The sequence below is a fragment of the Teleopsis dalmanni genome, chromosome 2 (genome assembly GCF_002237135.1).
Source record: "Teleopsis dalmanni isolate 2A chromosome 2, ASM223713v2, whole genome shotgun sequence".
NCBI classification, from domain to species: domain Eukaryota; kingdom Metazoa; phylum Arthropoda; class Insecta; order Diptera; family Diopsidae; genus Teleopsis; species Teleopsis dalmanni.
In genome coordinates this window covers 159,252,175-159,272,309 of record NC_051847.1, presented here as the reverse complement: position 1 = coordinate 159,272,309, position 20,135 = coordinate 159,252,175, and the positions used below count along the sequence as shown (strand labels likewise).

Genomic DNA, 20,135 nt, shown 5'->3' with positions numbered 1-20,135 from the left:
TATTTCCAATTTATATTGAAACAAAAAAACTAATAACCACTTAATCAATTTTTTTGTTTCAGACGTTCCAATGTTTGTCGGTGTTCCTTTTATATTCATAAATGTTTTTATTGTTTTTAACATATAATCTTGGTAAGTCATTTAAAAATATCACTTAAAAATAATTTCACAAAAATGTGCAGGCAAAAAATTGTAAATATATATAATATAATGTAATTTAATATAATATAATAAAATATAATATATCTTTTAAACAAATTCTTAACTATTAAATGGCCACCATTATGAATTTCATTCAGATCACGGTATTAAAGAATTTTTTTGAAGATTAATCATTTGCTTATGTTTGGTTTAGTATTCATATTTTTATTATTAGAAAAAAATTAATTTCAAAAAGATAGATTGGTTAAAATATGAACGTCAAATTCGAATTACTCTCTGAAAGACATAAATGGTTTATATAGAAATATCTATAAATGATATTAGTTGTATCTTTTTTTATATATATAGTTTAGAGTACTCTTAAGAGCAAAAAAGCAGTTCCATTCAAAAGCATCTTTTAGAAGAATTAAGTTTCATGAAATTTGGTTTAGGTTCTCAAAATTAATTGAAAACTTTATTTTTATTTAAATTTTTATTATGATTGTGGTTTATGTGAACTATTTAAAAATATATAAAAATTAAAATATATTTTTATTTTTTATAAAATGTATTGCAGTGTTATAAAAACATGTTTTAATTTTTATACATTTTTAAATTGTTCACATATACTTCAATCAATATAAAATAATAATTAAAAAGAGTGGACTTAAAAAAAATTGATAAATATTTTTTTTTTATATACATAAAATCATTTGAGATCTGTAATTGTTCAGCTGAATAAGGCTTTTGTTTATAAACGATACATGTATATGTTATATTTTATTTTTATGAACACAATTTCTGTGGCTCATTCAGTATCCAGTATTCAGTATTTTATGAAACAGTTCATAATGTCAAAGGTTTAAAACTCATATTTTTGTCCAATTCGTAGAGAGTCTAATATTTTTATTCATACTGTACATTTTGCCCCAAAGTACAAACGGCAAAGATTCGTAAATTTGCCGTATTCAACAATTATGTAGATACATTATTATTAACTATTCATTATTTTGTGAAATTAAATTAGTGCTTAGAAAATCATTTAATTTGTATATAAATTAATTTTTAAAAGTAATTTTATTTTAAAATATTTATAAATTCGCCAACATCAATAATGTTATACTGTGTAAGCGATATATGTATATATGCACAAATCAGTTAAATTCAAATTTAAGATTTATTTTTAGAACTCAATTTAAGATTTAAAATATTTTTTTTTTTTGTTTTAGGTTAAAAAAATTTCAATCTATCTGAGATTTAAAACATGGAGATTGAAGTTATTTTTGCTTCTTAATTGTCTGAGATTTCAGTATTTTTGAATTCAGACTTGTTCACAAACATTTGATTTGATTTGCATTTTAAACACAAAAATAATATATAATAGTTTTTATAACTTATAAATAATACTTTATAACATATTTTATTTAATTAGTATCTTCTAACTTGATGCTCAAAACTTATGGATTTGTTTGTACATTAGTTTAACAATTATGTCGCAAACAAGCTTAGATATTGTAATTTTTTTTTTAATTTTTCTATACCGTGGAAATTCATAATAGTTGCTTTAAACTACTAAATTATATATATAATTTCACTTCACATTGCATTTCGTCCCAAACAAAAGCGAATAATGAAAACAATTGTATTAGCTTATAACAAAATAAAATTTTAATTTGATTTTTTGTAGGTTGTATTTTATAATTTGTTTGTTTTAATTGCCGTTTATACACATACATATTTTACTCTGCATTAAAACTTAAATAGGTTATTTTTATTTCTATATTAATAAATGTGGATTTATTTGCTAGTTTTTATTTAAACTAGTTTTGATTATTTATTATATTGTTGTAAACATTTTGTACAATTATTTATGTTTCTGTTAGTGTTTGTACACAACGTGCACCTAGTTTTATGCTCGAGTTGGGCTTCTTTAATACTTAACTATTTCCGTAAAACTTACTTTTATATTATTTATGTTATTTCTTAATACAATTTTAATGGTATTATTATAAATTTCTGTTATATATATGTATATTCATATTCGTTTGTAATAGGTCCATTTCGGATATTTTTAGATAGCATGATATAATATATATATATATATATATAAACTTAAAACAAATGGTAAAATTGCCTAGTGCCTTAAAATTAAATAAAAATTACTTATATTTGCACAAACAAGAGATAAAATATTTTTTAACTATATTAAATAAAACTTGACAAAACTTAATAAAAAATTATTAAAATAAAAGATCATATTATTTTGTTTTAAAAACAATAAATGAAATTGAAAATAAATATTAAAAAAGGACTGTAAATTATATGGATAATGTAGTACAGAACAAACCAAAAAATCCAGTTTTCTGTTTTCTTCTTACTGTCAGGTCAACATGATTTTGTTTTTACAAAAAAAATATATATTTTGCATATTAAAGTAGCAAAAAATGTCTACATACATAATTCAATTTTTGAATTATTTAATATTATTATTGCATTTGTTATTTACAAATGAAAATAGTAGCTCACAAATTGCAGCTCTTGCAGCAACATTAATTCTAACATTGTAGAACCAGAACTTGTGGATTGTCGCTATTTGCTATTTGTTGTATAGTTGCTGTTGTTGTTGTTGAAAGTTGTGGCATGCGAGCGTTTTGTAAGAATATTTGTGGTTGCGGCGATTGAATAGCTATCGTCAGCGGTTGCCCAACTACTTTGGCAGTAGCATTTACTGATTTTTGTGTATTCTTATGTGGTGCTATATTGCAGTTGTTGCTATCACTAGTACTGGCCACGGCACCATTCTTATTATTTGCTGGTGTAACAATTACTGATGTTGCTACTGCTGCTGCTGTAAGTGTCGACACAGTCGACATAGTCGATGCTGCTGATGCTGCTGATGTTGTAGCAGAAGTTACTGTTGCTGTTGCATGTTGTTTTGACTTCGTAGTGGTAATATTTCTATTGTTATTACAAATTCGTTTATTGGCTTTTGCAGTTACTGTGGCGGTTGAATTTGCTATAGCTTTAGTTGTTATGTTTGAGTTACTATGCGCTGTTGCATTCATATTCGTTGTAGCTGATGTTGTTATCGCCGCCGTTTCCGCCGACGACTTTGGCCTTTTTCAGTCGCCGAAGCGGCTGCATGCCTTTTTCCATCTGCACTGAGTGCACCACTGTTCTTTACGTTCCATACCATAGACTTTGCGACATTTTTTATTTTCACCACGAGTGCGTCGGTTCGGTGAGTTTGGTGTTTGCCTTGCTGTGGTAACAGCATGTTGTACAATAGTATGCTGTTGGTGGATTAATTGAGATGTGTTGCTTTGATTCGCGGTAGCAATAATGTTGTTGGCAGTTGTTGTTGGCGACTGTTGTTGACTATTAATGCTACGAATATTGTGTTGATAATTGGGAGTAATTGTAATTGATGACAATTGTTGTTGCTGTTGCTGTGGCTGCTGCTGATGGCTATGATTTACACTATGATGTGTTGTCACTGTAATATTTTGCTGTGATAGCTGATGTAGCACATTACTATTGCTATTTTGTATGATCAGATTGTTATTACTGTTACTGTTGGAGTTACTTTTATTGTTTGGACTGTTGCTACTGTAATTATGATGATGATGATGATGGACGTAATTTGGTGTTGGATATGGCGCTGTCGATTGGGACGGACGTGGTGACGAACGCGAATGTTTTATCAATGGACTATGTTGCTGTGGTTGTGACTGTTGATTGTATTGTTGTATAGTGCTGTGTGATATAGTTGATGTTGCAGCTGCTTGTACGCTAGCTGATGGGATAGATGACCATGTGTAATTGTGATGATCCAATGGTGATGTAGATATATTACTGTAGCTATTTTGATTTTGTTGGTTTTGGTTGTGATTAGTGCCAATATGTTGCGATTTTATATTATTGTGATGCTGCTGTTGCTGGCACATATTACCGACACGTCCTTGCCTAAAAAAAATTTTTTAATTTCGATTAAATAAGAATTTATAATATAAAACTTACTTGAAATTTCCAACAATTTGTCTTTGGTATTCTGGGTCTTCATGTGGAGGGCGCGCCATGTCACGGTGGCTTAGTGTGGGTGGGGATGTTGGACTAAGTGTTTTAGCATTATCGTCGTCAAGATCGTCAGCTTCATCCTCAATTTCAGTGTAATAAAATTCTTCTTCATGATCACTGTCATAGTCAGCTGATCTTCGTGGTTTTTTGCTAAAAATATGTAAATTTATTTTATTTATGTTAAGTCTGTATATAAAGAAATTTCTAATTTCATAAAAAGCATTTATAAATATACATATATTTTTTTATATAAAAGAAAATGTTTAATTTTTTTATTTAATGAATCCCCTGTTTACAAAATTGAAATTTATACCAATTATAATATAATATTGAATTTGTTTGGTAAAATATTTTTCTATTGTGTTGCTAACGTAATTAATTATACGAATTTACTAAAAAAATTGTATTAAATAACATTTCATAAAACTCAACAAATATTTCAATAACAAATATTTTCAATATTATGCAAAATTAATTTACATGATAAAATTCGTACACGTAGTGTGTGTTCAGTGAATGGTATAATTCACATGCATATGTTTTTATTGGAAAGTAGCTTATTCCACGAGTGAACTATGCGAAATATTTGTATGGATGTTGTCCACAATGAAGTGTGCAAAATATTTCATTCGTTCGCGTGGTGGTGTTAAAATTTTCAATATTTGTCGTGAATTTTATTTTTTATAAATTAGTGCAAGTAAATAATATATTTAAATACTTTAATAAAGTGAATTAAAGCTTAATATTTCTAAAGCAAAAGGGTATCCTATTATTAGTTTGTTTATAGCACGAAATATTAGCTACAATTAATTCTTCCGTACTAGAAAATTCAATTAAATTTTCCTTTGTTTCTGTTTTGTGAATGCTGTTTGAGCGTTCACTTTAACATAATTGGTTGTGAGCTGGATATCTGGATATTGCTTAGCAAGAAAAAAAGAAATGAACTAATATCACCTAACTTATATTCGAATTTTTATTTTTAGTTGAAACCAACGTAAGCTTATTATATACATTAGATATTTAAAGATTATAAACCTAGACAATAATATGAAAATGTCGAACAATGCGGACAATGCAATTGACGATGTTACCACCACGGTGAATATAAACAGTAGCAATTTTATGAATAGCCACTTAAAAAATTGGCTGCCTCCGGCTAATGCGAATATGCTCGGCACCTGCAGTTTTAATAACGTCATTTTTAAAAAATTTAATAATGCGACTTTCGAGTTTCAGCCAAAATATAAGGGGACTTGTACGGTTACCTGTCAGCACGATAGTGTTGAAGATATTATTGTTATAAGAATCGCTAGTGGTAAGTATAGAGAAGCATAGGCTTTCTTTAAATATTTTTTATATAATAAAAATTCAAAGATATTGAAATAAAAATACGTGTGTGGCTGTGTATTGGTAATTCAATACGTCTCTCAAGGACACTTGCAGTCACTGCCTATTAAGTGTAGTTGCACTACTACTTTCTCGGTTACTGCTTGCATTCCAACAACAGAGCACACATTGCAGTAAAATACAAAATTGTTTTTTGATTAAAGCTCGTTTTATGTAAAATGCAATTTAAAGATTATATAAAAGTCCACACTAGCTTTTATCAAAATGAATATACATAAATATAATATAATTTGTTTTAATCTAATCAATGTATATTTCAGATACTGATACGTCTATTACATTGAAGGAATATAAGCTAAGCCCTGATAATGACACTTCCCGGGTAGGAGCTACTTCATATAATCTAAGGTTTGATTATGAAACCGTAATGTTGTGCTTTTCATCCGAAACCGGTAAAGTACATATATTTTTTTAAAATACTAACTATTACTAACCTAAGGCTTTAAATAGACCAATCAAGTTTTCGTAAAATTATTGAACTTGTACGACGTATTCCTCCTAAGTCGGTATTTGCACAACGCACCGAAGAGTCTTCCGCTTCACAGTATTTCCAATTTTATGGCTACTTAAGTCAACAACAAAACATGATGCAAGATTATGTGCGCACAAGCACGTACCAGCGTGCGGTACTTGGAAATAATGTGGACTTTAATGTAAGATCATATACCATTGTACCATAGTTGTACTAAACTATATATTTACAATTATGTTTAAACATTTAGAATAAAGTAATACTTGACGTTGGTGCTGGATCAGGCATTCTATCATTTTTTGCTCTACAAGCTGGTGCTGCTAAAGTTTATGCAATTGAAGCATCGAATATGGCTCAGTATGCTCAGCAATTGGTGGAGTCGAACAATGTAGAAGAGAAAATTATGGTCATTCCAGGTAAAATAGAAGAAATTGAACTGCCTGAGAAAGTTGATGTTATTATTTCGGAGCCGATGGGGTATATGCTTTACAATGAGCGTATGTTAGAAACATATCTACATGCTCGGAAATGGTTAAAGCCTAACGGTAAAATGTTTCCCACTCATGGTGACTTACATGTGGCACCATTTTCGGATGAATCATTATATTCAGAACAATATAATAAAGCGAATTTTTGGTATCAATCATCTTTTCACGGTGTGGATTTAACTACACTACATAAAGAAGGCATGAAAGAATATTTTAGGCAGCCCATAGTTGACACATTTGATATTAGAATATGTTTGGCAAAGTCAGTTAAACATGTGTGTGATTTCCTAAGAGATAATGAAAATGATCTTCACAATATTGGTAATGTATAATTTAGGATTGTGCGAGAATAACAAAATAAGGTTAACAAATATTCAATGTAATTTCAGATATTCCATTAGAGTTTCATATACTCCAAACTGCCATATGTCATGGTCTTGCATTTTGGTTTGATGTAGAATTTTGTGGTTCTTCACAGCAGGTTTGGCTATCAACTTCACCCACTGCTCCTCTAACTCATTGGTATCAAGTGCGTTGCCTATTGCCAGTTCCAATTTTTGTTAAGCAAGGTCAAGTATTAAAGGGTCAAGTTGTACTAGAAGCAAATCGCAGGCAATCCTACGATGTAACCATTGACTTAACTGTTGAAAATACGAATATATCCTCAAGTAATACACTTGATTTGAAAAATCCTTACTTCAGATATACTGGAGCGCCTGTACAACCGCCTCCAGGTACTAGTGCTCAGAGCCCTTCGGAACAGTACTGGTCTCAATTAGATACTCAACAAGGTAAGTAAAAAAAATACTATTTGTACGTTGAATAATATTTAACGTTAATATTTAGATACCAATATGATAAATGGAATAACGGTCAATGGTATTAGCGATAATACGATGGAAATAACACATACGCTTATAAATAACCATAATTAGATAACCTAAGAAATTTTGATAAGTCAATTGAAAAGAATATTCATTTTCGAAAAATAACTTAGCCTATATAAATGTTACCACCAATTTCTCATTTGATTTTATGACATTTATAGATATATTTTATTTAATTTACAATAGACTATCAATAAAGATATAATTGCTTTATTGCAATGAATATTTGATTTTATTAAATATAAAATTAAATTTAAGTTTATTTAAATCAACGATTTGAAGAAAATATTAAACATTTTTAGCATCAATAATCCTAATAATAAAGTTTAAAAATGTTTTATATAAGTTCGTCCATATTTTAATAATTTAAAATTCATCAAGAATTTAAAATCAAGCATTTTTAATAATTTAATAATATCAATTTTTTACAAGTCATCCTAAATATTGAGTTCTATTTTTGATATTTTTTATAAGTTATTTAAATAAAGTAGAAACTAAGTAGCATAGCTTATAAAATATCACGTATTTGGGATTAATTATATAAATAATAATATTAAATTACAATCAAGAATGTGTTGTATGTAGTATTATTAATAATGAATGTAGTTAAGTGAAAAATATGACAAATTTCAAAAACACCGATTTTTGAGATAATATATTTTAATTTTTACTATTTAAACACATTTATTGTCAATTCAAGAAATATAAAAAAAAAATTTTTTTGTTTAGGATTAATGAAAATTTGTATTCTCATAACAAAATATGTTATTGTCTCAAAAACTAAGCATAAAGAAACTCTTAAGCTTTGTAACATCTGTTGTAAGCTGTTACTTTAGTAGTTTATATTAAACCATTAATTATTTAGATTTTGTTAGTAGTATAGTTTTAAAGAGCATACGAAAATTCTAAACTGCAATTTTGTAATATACAAATATATATACAATACTTATGCCAAGTTCTATGTTTATAACGTATAAATACAACATACTTTAGTAACAGAAATATAATACAAATATATTCAAATTTAAGAATTTTATTTAAATTGTATTTGTGCAGAGTTGATCAATAAAACACTGTATACAAATTAAAATAATATTTATTTAATCATTAAATATTGTCTGAAAACTATTAAGAAACTAAACCCTTTATGTAAATTACAGCGTTTTGAACAAATACGTACTTTTTAGTAAAGTAGAAGATAAGCTGCATTAAGGTAAGCTGCGGTAGTAATAGAGAATACTTTAACATGAGGTTCGCTGATATATAAAAGAATTGAATGTTGTTAAAAAAATATTATTTTTTAAAAGGCTTATCCTCATTTATTAATATGTGGACTCTGTTGCATGTCGAATGTTCTTAATAAATTATTCAGTAATGGATACTAATAACCTTAATGAATCTGCACTATTACTCTGTAAATGTAAATTGACCTTGTCCTAGAAATCAAAGCTTATGGTACCATTTAAGCTCAGAACAATCTTGTTAAAGCAATTGTTAGAGAAAATAATAGAAAAAAATATGGAATGCTTAACTATTTTGTATAGTTAATAAGTACTTATAACGTATTCACAGTCAAATGACTTGCTTGCGTTATTATTAACATACTTATATGTATGATAAACTTAGAATTCAAAGATTGCTTTATGTATGTGTATTTGAAATACAAAAATGTTTACTTACCCAAGGTGTGTGCTTCGTATGTGACGTTCAATCTTTTGCAGAGTGTGCTCGGAAAAATTACACCCTTTCCAGGTACATAAGAATCTCGGTCTAATCCCCTGAAATTAAAAATAAATTGAAATGATTATTATTGAGTTAAATATTTTGTTTTGTTTTGGAATAAGTATGGTAGTTAGTATGGCAAATATAAAAACATTTATATATACATATATTAAAAATTAAGAATTGCTAGAATAAATTTGGATTTAGTTTGTTTGGATTTAATGAAAAGCTTACATTGTGATTGCGTCTTAAAATGTGACGATTATTGTAATTTTTCATTACGCGATTTAACCGATGGCGGTAAATAGTGGCAGCAGCGTTAAGGAACACTGGTGCTCTGGTTTGTAACTGTACCGGTACGAAGCCGGTGATAGTTGTACTTACAGAAACAATTGAAAACTTCACGATGTACTATAAAATGAAACGAGTAAAACGAGTTCACACTACATAACCAACGAACCAACGAACGAACGAACGAAATCTTGGCGAGCTGCACAACATGGCGTATGATAAACCACACATTTCAGAAAACACAGTGCATTGTGCAGTGTGCAGCGTAGAGTGTACAGTATTTTGTATGTTAGGTTTGTACGTAAGAGCTTAACATTGTAAATTCATCCTTGTACCAGAAAATATGACATCGAAGTAGTAAATAAAAAATAAGAATTGGGACAAGTACATTAGTTGACTAGGTAGAATGCAAAAATTCGAGGTCAATATCGTTACTGCCCTAATAGCTGCTGGTGTAGCATAAGCATAGCGGTAGTAGAAAGGCGGTTGTAGTTATAATAGTTCCTCACATTTACTATAAAATGATATATAAATCGTTGTGTTAGGTACTTTAAAGTATTAGTCGGTGAACAAATTCAATTAAATTGTGATATCAATACAATAATAGAAACATTTTTATATAAACTTTTTATAGCTTAATTTTAATTAAATATTATTAGTAATACAAACCGATTTTAAGTATAAGTCATGGTCCTTCACATCTCTTTTTCTGTTGTTAATTTTGTAACGCACTTGCAAATGGGTTAGGAGCATTTGTTCATCTGAAAAGATGCGTTATTTCGGGATGTAAGCCCGACCGCACGTAGTCTAACATTTTCATTTCTCATATAAAACGATTATAGACGAATTAATTTTGGTAAAATTGAATAATATACAAAATTATTGTTTTTAAAAACAATACCAAATAACTTATTTTGATTTCATCATGTATTTCAAGAAATACATTTTTTACGACACTATCTTTATTCAAGCTTCTTACTATTTTTTAAAATATATTTTCTAAAAAATTATTTTCTTTAAAATTATAGTGGAAAAAAGCAAGTGGATGAAGAAGGTACACATAAAATAGTAATATTTTGGAGTGTTAGAATACAAAATGCTTCGGCTAGAGAGATGTTTGGTGCGGTGCCCGCTGATGAACGCAATAGAGGACGTCCGCATCTTCGGTGAAGAATCGGGTGACCAATGATATGAAGGAACTCTGTACTACCTAGTGATGACAATAAGCCACTGATGGGCTAGATGGCGAAGGGTACTGGGTGTGACCAAGGATGACTTATGCCTGTAATGGCCAACTCAATAAGTAAGTAAAGACACAAATATCAAATCAATCACTTTTCGAGTTAATATAATGATTTAAGATGTTATGAAAATTACTAGAAAACAAAGTAGTTCTAAGAGAACATTAAAAATTGGAATAAAGATAAATAGTTTTTGTTGTTGTTGTAGCCTGCAAGTTGTGTAATCCTCCCTTTGGGAGTGCTGAATGGCATTTGGTCGTCCAAGAAGTCTCCGGGACGTAGACTTCTTCTTCCTTCGAAACTACTAACTAACGGTGTATAGTAAGTGGTACGAAACTATTTGGTTTTTGGATGAGTTTTAATTTAGTTATTGTGTGATGTTTTATTGCTTTCATTTAAATTATTTTTAATGAAATTAATTTCTTTTCATTTAATTCTTTTTGATAAAAATTATCGTTCAAAAGTAATGTTTTTATATTTATTTATGTGAAATTCCTTTCAATATATGTATGCACATATATATTAAAGTGGGTTAGAGATGAAAAGTGAATAGCTTTTTGGAGCAGATATGAAATTAGGTCAATTGCACACAACATGAAACTATCTATTTGGCTCCTTGCAAAAACCATTTTAATAGCACAGGGCAAAAATATTTTTGCTGAGTATAGTAAATGTCTGCCAGAGTACATGCTGCCAGGGTATATGCTTCCAAATTCTGTATTTATTATGTTTTTATATAGATGGGGAAGAGAGTTATGTGGTTTGTTAAGAGTAAAAATTGTAAGAGAAAGTGAGAAGAGAAATTCAATTCATTTATTATTTTTGACATAAGTTGTTTTTAATTGAAATTTACGTTGTTTTCTCTTTAGAAAAATTGGTAAAATTAAAAATCATAGATATTTTCGAAAGCTTTCATTAATAATTTTTTTCTTATAATTAAATATTTTAGTAACTTGCTATATCATAATGGTCATATATAAATAAAATGATTATTAAATAAAAAATATTTCTTTTTTAAAAATTTTTTGTTATTAAGTTTAAATATTGTTTATTTTTACTTTTATGATAAAAAATATCTCTTTTTTGTCCTATTTTAATTAATTATTAAAAATAATATATATATTATAATAGTCATATATAAATAAAATGATTATTAAATAAAAAATTGATTTAATTTTTAACAATGTTTTTAAAATTAAATTTAAATATTGTAATTTTGTATAATGTAGGTTAGGTTACTGGGGCCGTCCGAAGACTCACTTAGACCATGAGGTCCATTGCGATACCCTAAAAAATTTGACACCTGTCCCTATAACCATTTGGTATTGGCCATAAAGTCATTGATACGAGCTATGGAAATAGAATCTAGCTCTCTTAGTGAATTGAAAAAGTGTGACCCTAAGTAGGAGAGTCTATGTCTTGCGAAAGCTGGACACTGTAGCAGAAGGTGTGTTGGTGATTCCTCTTCATCATCCTCCATGCAATGTCTACAATGTAAGGAGGTCTTGATATTGAGCCTCACGGCATGTTTTCCCAACGGGCAGTGTCCCGTAATTATTCCCACTATCTTGAATATATTTGCTCGGGATAGGTTAATTAATTCCCCCGATCTTTTCTTATTAATTTCTGGCCGAAATTCCTTGGTGTTTATGCAGTTGGTCACTGTTGACCATCTTCTTTTAAAAAAGTGTGGTATACCCACACTTTCTTTTCCCAGAATAATTTGTGCTGTCGTACCATGTCTTGCTAGTTCATCTGCTATACAGTTGCCGTGGATGTCCCTATGTCCAGGGACCCAAATCATTCGTATCCGAAAATATTGAATATTAAATATTCATTACTTATCACCATAAGTGATGTAAGACAATTCAGTACTAACCTCGAGTTAATGGTCGACGAGTTTAAAGATTTTATAGCTGCCTGGCTTTCAGTAAATATGTTTATTAAGTTAACGGAGGAAACATTGTGTTTCAGCCAATCTGAAAATTCCAATATAGCAGATACTTCAGCTTGAAAAACGCTGCAGTGATCTGGTAGCCTGAAACTCATACTGAGATCTAGTTCAGGAAGGTATACTCCTCCTCCTACTTGTCCGTCTAACTTTGTGCCATCTGTAAAGAAGTTAAGGCGATTATCACTTTTTACAGAATAGAGTTTCCAGGCTTCCCTAGAAGGAATTAATAATTCAAGATTTCTGTCCACAATTGTGATCGTAGTACAGTAATCTGTTATATCCGCAATGAAATCAATTTCTCTGAGGGTGGGATCATGCATCCATCTACCACTTCTTCCAATTCCTAGTTCTGTTATCCGTAAAGCTGCCCCAGCTACCTCGCCGTTCGCAGCGAAGTCGATAGATAAAACACTGAAGATAACATTCAGGGCAAGTGACGGCGTTGATTTCAACGCTCCGCTTAGAGTCATCTTAAAGTTATCTTGTATAATTTAAAGATTATTAAATTTATTTGATTTAAATTTATTCTGGTAAATCGTAATTATTTAACCCTTTTGAATTTTTAATAATGTTTATGAATTAATTTAATTATTTATCAAAAAGTTGTGTCTACATACATTTTTTCAATTTTAAGTCCCATTCACATTAAAACTAGAACGATTTGTAGAAATCGCTTATGTGAGTGAAGAGTATACAATGAAGTATAGCACTGATCTAGAGTATAATACTTTATGTGACAGCTTTAAACTTAATCGTTGCTGTTGTTATAATTGATGGTAACACTTTCTCAGCCAGGTAGTCACTACAAGAAAGCATAGTATATTGAAGGAAAATCTGGAGTGAAGACAAAGGGATTTATTACATTAAATGAACACTAAGATAAAGTACTCTAACCTTATACGATACAATTCTGTATCAGCTGTGGGAAAATTTGAGTAGATGGATAACAATGTGCATTGTACTGCTTAAGTATATTAATAAAATTTTATTCAAATATATCATGTAAACTAAAATCTTCGAAAGATATTCAAAGTTTGTATAGTTTTGTTTTTGTATATCCACTATTGTAGCTCACCTAAAAAAACAATCATAAATTTGTAAATATTTAGCTAAATATTTTAGGCTATTGCTATTAAAAATAGCAGAAGGGTTGTTGGGTATTGAAATGAATAAATATTAGATTAAAATTAAGGTTTTTTAGCAAACTTTTAGGCATCACTCAAAATCCTTCTTAATTTTATACAGTGAATCCCCGAAAGAATAAGTAAACTTTAAGTTTTCATGTGGAAAAAAAAGAAACCGGGATATGTTAGGTAAAAATTAGTTCACAAAGAATGTTTCTCTGGTATAAAAAACAAAGAAATAACAAATCAATATATAATAAATAGTTGAATATATAAGGATTTATGAAAGAAGCAACTTTAAATAAATTTAGCATTATAATTAAGACAACATGTTGTAATTATGATTTTACATATTGTAATTATTACTTCAGATTAGAAGCGATAATGTTTATATTATTAATGTTAATAAAACATGTATTATATCTATTTGTATCTATTTTTGTGTATAAACTGGAATGGAATTAATAATTATAAGATAACATAAATCACATGTATTACAATATACTAGGGTACTTTATGCTTTTAAAACTAGACTGTAACATAGATTATTCAACTATTCTATTAAAGTTTAAACATATTAATAGTTTTATTTTGAATAAATGTGTCTTTGACTTTCGCGTTTAATAATGAAATTTAACCGCTCACGTCCATACGATTTTTTCGTTTTTTGATTATGCTTCATTTAGTAAAAAAATACCCTGTATAGATATTATGTGTATTGGAAAAGTACGCGAGGTACATAAGGATTTTTGTTGACCTAATTTCTCCAACTGTAAAGGAAAGGCAAGAATATTGTAGCTACAAAGGAAAACTGGTTAAGGCAGGAACATGAAAAATAAATATAACAGTTTTCTGCGCAGGATATTTTCGAAGCGAAACTCGAAATTTCTTAAAAAGTATTAAATTCTATTCCATTTCATTTGAAAACATAAAAACTATATATCACAATAATATTATATTTTGATTCTATCGAAGTATACACTAAAACGAATAAAGTATTTTTTTAATTTATGCATATATATATATATGATATTATTATATATTAAATTGATTTTTAACGTCCGTTTTGATGAAAGAAACTAAATTCTTAATATAAACTATTATTTTCAATACAGAGGTATTTTGAACAGTAGTAAATTACAACAATAAAACGTTAGTATTTATTAATTAATTAAATCTTTGGCTGACCATAGAGCTGTTTTGACTACTCCCATATATTATTTTATTAAAATTTTAATAAAAATGTTTCATTTTGTTTATAAAATTCTAACATTTAATTAAAAATAATTAGTGCTTCCAATTGATGATTTGTTATCAAGTCAATTAATTATAAACAATATCATTTATTTCTTTTGTTTTATATTAAATATTAAAAAAACAAAATATTTAAAAGTTTATAATATATAAAACTATATAAAATTAGGTCATAGCAAACTATAAGTAGCACAGAGAGTTCTCTATATATGTGTAAAAAGCACCCGCATCACTGTTGGAGTTTGATAAATGCAAGTATCTAAAGTTGATGCAAGTACCTATAAATGCAATTTGGAACAAATAATCAAATAATTTTAATTTTCTTTGTATCTTAATAATTTGGGTTACTTTACAAAGTTCGCGTTCATTGTTCTTTGCTTTCAAATATTTTCTTCATTTGAGAATGTTTGAAGGGCATAAATGCCTATACTACAATGGTTTCAATGTAATTGCGGCACCCTTTGCTTGGTGACCCAGTTTGAACGCTTGTATTAGTGGCACAGGTTGTTTTGTACTTGTTTTCGAGGCCTCAAGCCAAAACATACACTTGTAATCCTTTTTTTTACCCCTAGAAATATAAACCAGGTCAAATACAAGGTGTTTGAAAAACTCATATACAGCAAAATGGAAGCTCCTACGGCGGAAGCAGAAGTAAATGTACCATTTCAGCGCTATTGTCAAGAGAAATTGGTAGTTTTTCGTTTAAAATAAAATATTTCTTTATTATTTGTAATAAAAATGGATTTAAGTTTGAAAGAATTTCATTTGTAATTGTTTTTTGTCTACATAAATTAACTACTTATGTGGTTGTATAGCACAAACTTTGTATTTCTGAGGACGTGAGCTAGTTTGAAAATTTTGGTTTTAAACCCATACAGGATTCTATAATAAGTAGAATAACATTACTATAACTTTTTTAAATTTTTAAACATGAACGTGGTTTTTAAGAGTTCAATCCAATTCTTTTATATTTGAGTTTTAACATAATGTATAAGTTTCGGATATGTTCTCCTTGAGTCCAAATATGTAGTGGTCAGCATTTAATGTTGGAAAGTATATATAGTATATTTTAAACTTTCGTAGTAAATTGATACATAAAATCATTTATTAATTGTACTAATTTTAAATCTACTATATGTTTATATAATAACTGAAAGCAAAAGGTGGGTACGATTCGGATTTCCCGAGCGGCGCGTCTTAACAATGTGATTTAGTAAATTTCAATATCCTTGGCTAAGATATATCAAGAATCAAGTTACATTAGCATATAGATTATTAAAAATATTTGATAAGAATGAAAATTTATCAAAGTCCATTGCCAAATTACGAAAATCGCAATTTCCCCGAAATCTCATAATTGATGCACTTTTATAGTAAAAAGTCTTATGTTTAAGTGACGATATACAATATTTCCTGATTATTATACGTAAGATATAAAACAATTTCTAAATTTTTATCAAATTATGCATAGTATGAATTTATTACATTTCCAATTAATTTCGAAATTACAAATGGATTGTCTTCAAGTCAAAAAATCTGTAAGAATAGCATTGGATTACTTTCTTAAATAACTCATAAGTTAACTAGGAGGTTAAGAAAAAAGTGGATATTTAGGGAACTGAAAATATGATATTGTTAGGATCTTATGAGAAAATGCAAATAAACAAACGCAATATAAGATCGTCTTCCAAAACTAATTTTTGCTCAATTATTACTTGTATTAATTCATATGCGAATTAGTAACAATTCCTTATTAGCATAGTAATAAGGATTATTATTAGTCTTTGGATAGTATTATACATAACATATACTATCTAAAAACTAATTACAGTACTTTAATACTCAGATTTAACATAATTGATTGGTTGCTCAGTTGTTAGAGGACACAGATCAGGCTATTTGTATGATTAAAGATTAAGCTATCGGTATTACTACATATAATGCTGTAATTGAAGAAATTGTAAGTTCTAATCTAGGTATTATTTATTTCTTTTGTGAAAATACAAACATATGTACTACAAACACGAGAAGATGTATTGATTGCTTCTATTACTTCTATTTACGCTTAAGTGATCTGATGTTTCCTTACAATTTTGATGCAGATTCAACATATATAGATTAAATACTTTTTTGTTTTCAATTTTTATTTATCTTAGATTGAATAGATTCACTTATTTAGTTTGTGTGTATAGAAAAAAGTTTTATATTGTCCTGCCTATCTTTACCTATTTTATTTTGATGTAGTGAAAATAGCGTAAGAAATTCCTTAAAGTATAAACGATTAAAGGATAGAGAACCTCAATGATGCTTGATCGTTGTTGGTCGAAATGTTTTTTAATATATAGAAGGATTATTATGATATGTAATTTTGAGAATAAATTTTTATTTCTAACAATTAGAAATAATTAAATCATTTTATACATTTATAAGTATAAAACAAAATTATAAAAATTACAAAATCTGTCTATATTCTTCAACTTAAAGTGGTTAAAACTTTATCTGTTTTCTTTCCAAAAAAAAAAAAATTTCTTTAGTATAATATATATTATGACCTTTGTAGACTGCTTTGCGCAAATACTCGTATATATAAACCCCATTTGAAGCAGCATCGCAAGGACTTACAAAAAATATTACCAAAAAATTTGGAACACGCGTACTCTGGGTGCTTATATAAATATTTTCCTATAGGTATATAATACGTGTATATAAAATGTTTTTATAAAGTTTTGCATCGATGCTGATAATGTAGGTGCAAATTTAGTTGTAGTTATTTATGCACACATATTCAGTGCGCATTAAAGTACGAAATGTAAACCAGGTCAAGCGTATTTACTGCCTTCAGAAAGAATTTCTGTTCATGCACGAGTATATGAATGTGCATTCATAAAAATATATAAGCAATTGAATAAATATGCCACCAACATAGATACAATTGACGCTTAAGTCGGTTAAGTTACCCGCTTTACCATTGCACCCCTTTGTGTTTATATGCAATATGCATTTTATTTGCCGTATTTTGCCATTTGTACGAAATGAAGGTATTTGTGGCACAAGGTTTTTGGCAGTAAGCTCATTCAAATATTGCTGCTCATTGTGACAGCCCCCGACCTTTAAATTTAAACTAGAACACTAGAACACAGGAAATGAGTACATATATTGATTTAATGTTACCCTACAAACATATAGACGACGCAGTTATTGTTGAACGCCGTAAAGCGTTATTTAGTGTGCATTGCGCATTACTTTAGCGATTATAAACTATGAAGACACGTTTTATTACTCGCCAGCGCGATGGTTGAGCGATTTATATTCAATTAATAGTACGTACCTAACAATATTCTTTAGCATGATGATATTACTATTTAAAAAACAATAGCACATTGTGTATGTCATAGATTGCATGTAACTGTATTTTAAATAATTGAACGTCTTTTAAAAACTCTGAAAACAAAAAGAGCTTGAACTGCTTTTTTTTAAAAATAAACACCAAATATATTAAATTAATATATAATTAATATATTATTATTATATAATTAATATATAATTAATATATTATATTATATATTAAATAGTGCGAATTGTGTGAACTATGTAATAACTAGCAAAATAGTCAGAACTTTAGAGATATTGATGTCGCACCGTTCTGCGTAGAGCATCCACATATAAAATATAATCCAAAACTCTTAAACATTAATATGATGAAATTATATCCATAACTCTCAGAAGTATATTTATATGATGAAAATTTATAGTTTAACGCTACGTGATAGATGTTTATGCGTTTGAAAATGCTTACTGGGATACTTAAAACTGCATAAAATTTTTTTTAAATTCATGTTTTATAAATTTTGTGCATATTGTCAACAGTATTATATTAATTTTATTATTTCTATACATTACTGAATTATGTATAGCTATTTAAAATTCATGTTTCACATATTAACCTTGTAACTTAATTTAAAATAAACTGAACGGAATATGTGCATACAAGACTAGCTGCTTTGATTTAATTGGATTTGAAGGTATAAAAAAAATTAATAAAAATTTTATGCTTTAATGTAGTAAAAATGCCATTTATTACATTTAGATAAGTTAATGTATTTTTATTTAGTTTTTATATTATGGCATTTTTGAAATAGCCATAGCTTTACTGTACTATATGGCGCTATATAAAATTATAGTACTTTATTTTGATCTTATACGATCATTTCAGTTATTTTGGTTGAACTTCAAGATTTCCTCAATGAGTTAGAGAGGCTTTCCGATTCCGCATTCCTTCTACTTTTAAAAATATGAATCTTTTTTATATCGAATGAGGAAAATATAAAAAATAAACATTTTTAATTTAATAAAATTTATCTAAAAAATAAGTATGATTAATAAATAATTTGCCTTTTTGCAATATATAATCATTTATATAGGTTTGTACTCAATATAATAGTTTAGTATGTATATAGGTTTTTTGTGTATATAAGGGAACATTGCAAAAATAGGTTAATGTTGGAAGTAGTTTTGCACACATATACACTAAGATACTTGTATGTGCAATGTGCGCACTAAATTGTCATAACCGAATTCGGGTCACACATATTCTACGGAACTGCAAATTTCACTCACCGACGTTCACTCTGTTAAACAGAACATATCCCGAGACAAGCATAAATAATTTTATTAAACTATTTTGCTTTACTCAGAAACAATCGCTTGTATTTAATTTTAATACAAAATTTTTTTTTTTATAGAAATTATTAATAATTTTTCTATTTTCTATTGAGCGATGCGACACCCATGGCGTATGAGTAACCAAAATTTTAGTGCTGCTTGTTTTGTATAGGAGTAAATTAATTATTTGATACACTTAGAACAATTAAACACAACAACTATAAAAATTATATATTTAAACAGTAAATTAATATATTTTTCTATTTAATTTTAAAAATGAATTATATATTTCTAAACGATTCTGTATGTGCATTGGCTAGATAAGGTAACGAGCTTAAGTCAGAATATTGATTACTGATTCAATTTGTCTGAAAGAATTATTCAGCTATCAAGTATTATTAAACTATTTTTAGCT

At 28.2% G+C, this 20,135-nt stretch overlaps 2 protein-coding genes across 2 annotated transcripts in view; one reads left to right on the top strand and one right to left on the bottom strand.

Annotated features, from left to right (window-relative positions):
- Nucleotides 1-3,241: 3,241 nt before the first annotated feature.
- LOC119683087 (zinc finger protein 395) overlaps nucleotides 3,242-20,135 on the bottom strand; it is a 162,389-nt gene continuing 145,495 nt past the window's right edge. The window contains exons 5-7 of the mRNA XM_038096692.1: nucleotides 9,153-9,250; nucleotides 4,162-4,368; nucleotides 3,242-4,107 (exon numbers count right to left, since the gene is read on the bottom strand). Coding sequence (XP_037952620.1) covers nucleotides 3,264-4,107; nucleotides 4,162-4,368; nucleotides 9,153-9,250 — 1,149 coding nt within the window. The 3' untranslated portion in view covers nucleotides 3,242-3,263. The remainder of the gene's footprint in view (nucleotides 4,108-4,161; nucleotides 4,369-9,152; nucleotides 9,251-20,135) is intronic.
- On the top strand, nucleotides 4,890-7,652 carry LOC119683088 (histone-arginine methyltransferase CARMER). Its single transcript, XM_038096693.1, has 7 exons — nucleotides 4,890-4,979; nucleotides 5,202-5,533; nucleotides 5,886-6,017; nucleotides 6,076-6,278; nucleotides 6,348-6,906; nucleotides 6,975-7,376; nucleotides 7,432-7,652. Exons 2-7 carry the CDS (start codon nucleotides 5,266-5,268, stop codon nucleotides 7,518-7,520), a joined length of 1,653 nt encoding a protein of 550 aa, XP_037952621.1. The 5' UTR covers nucleotides 4,890-4,979; nucleotides 5,202-5,265; the 3' UTR covers nucleotides 7,521-7,652.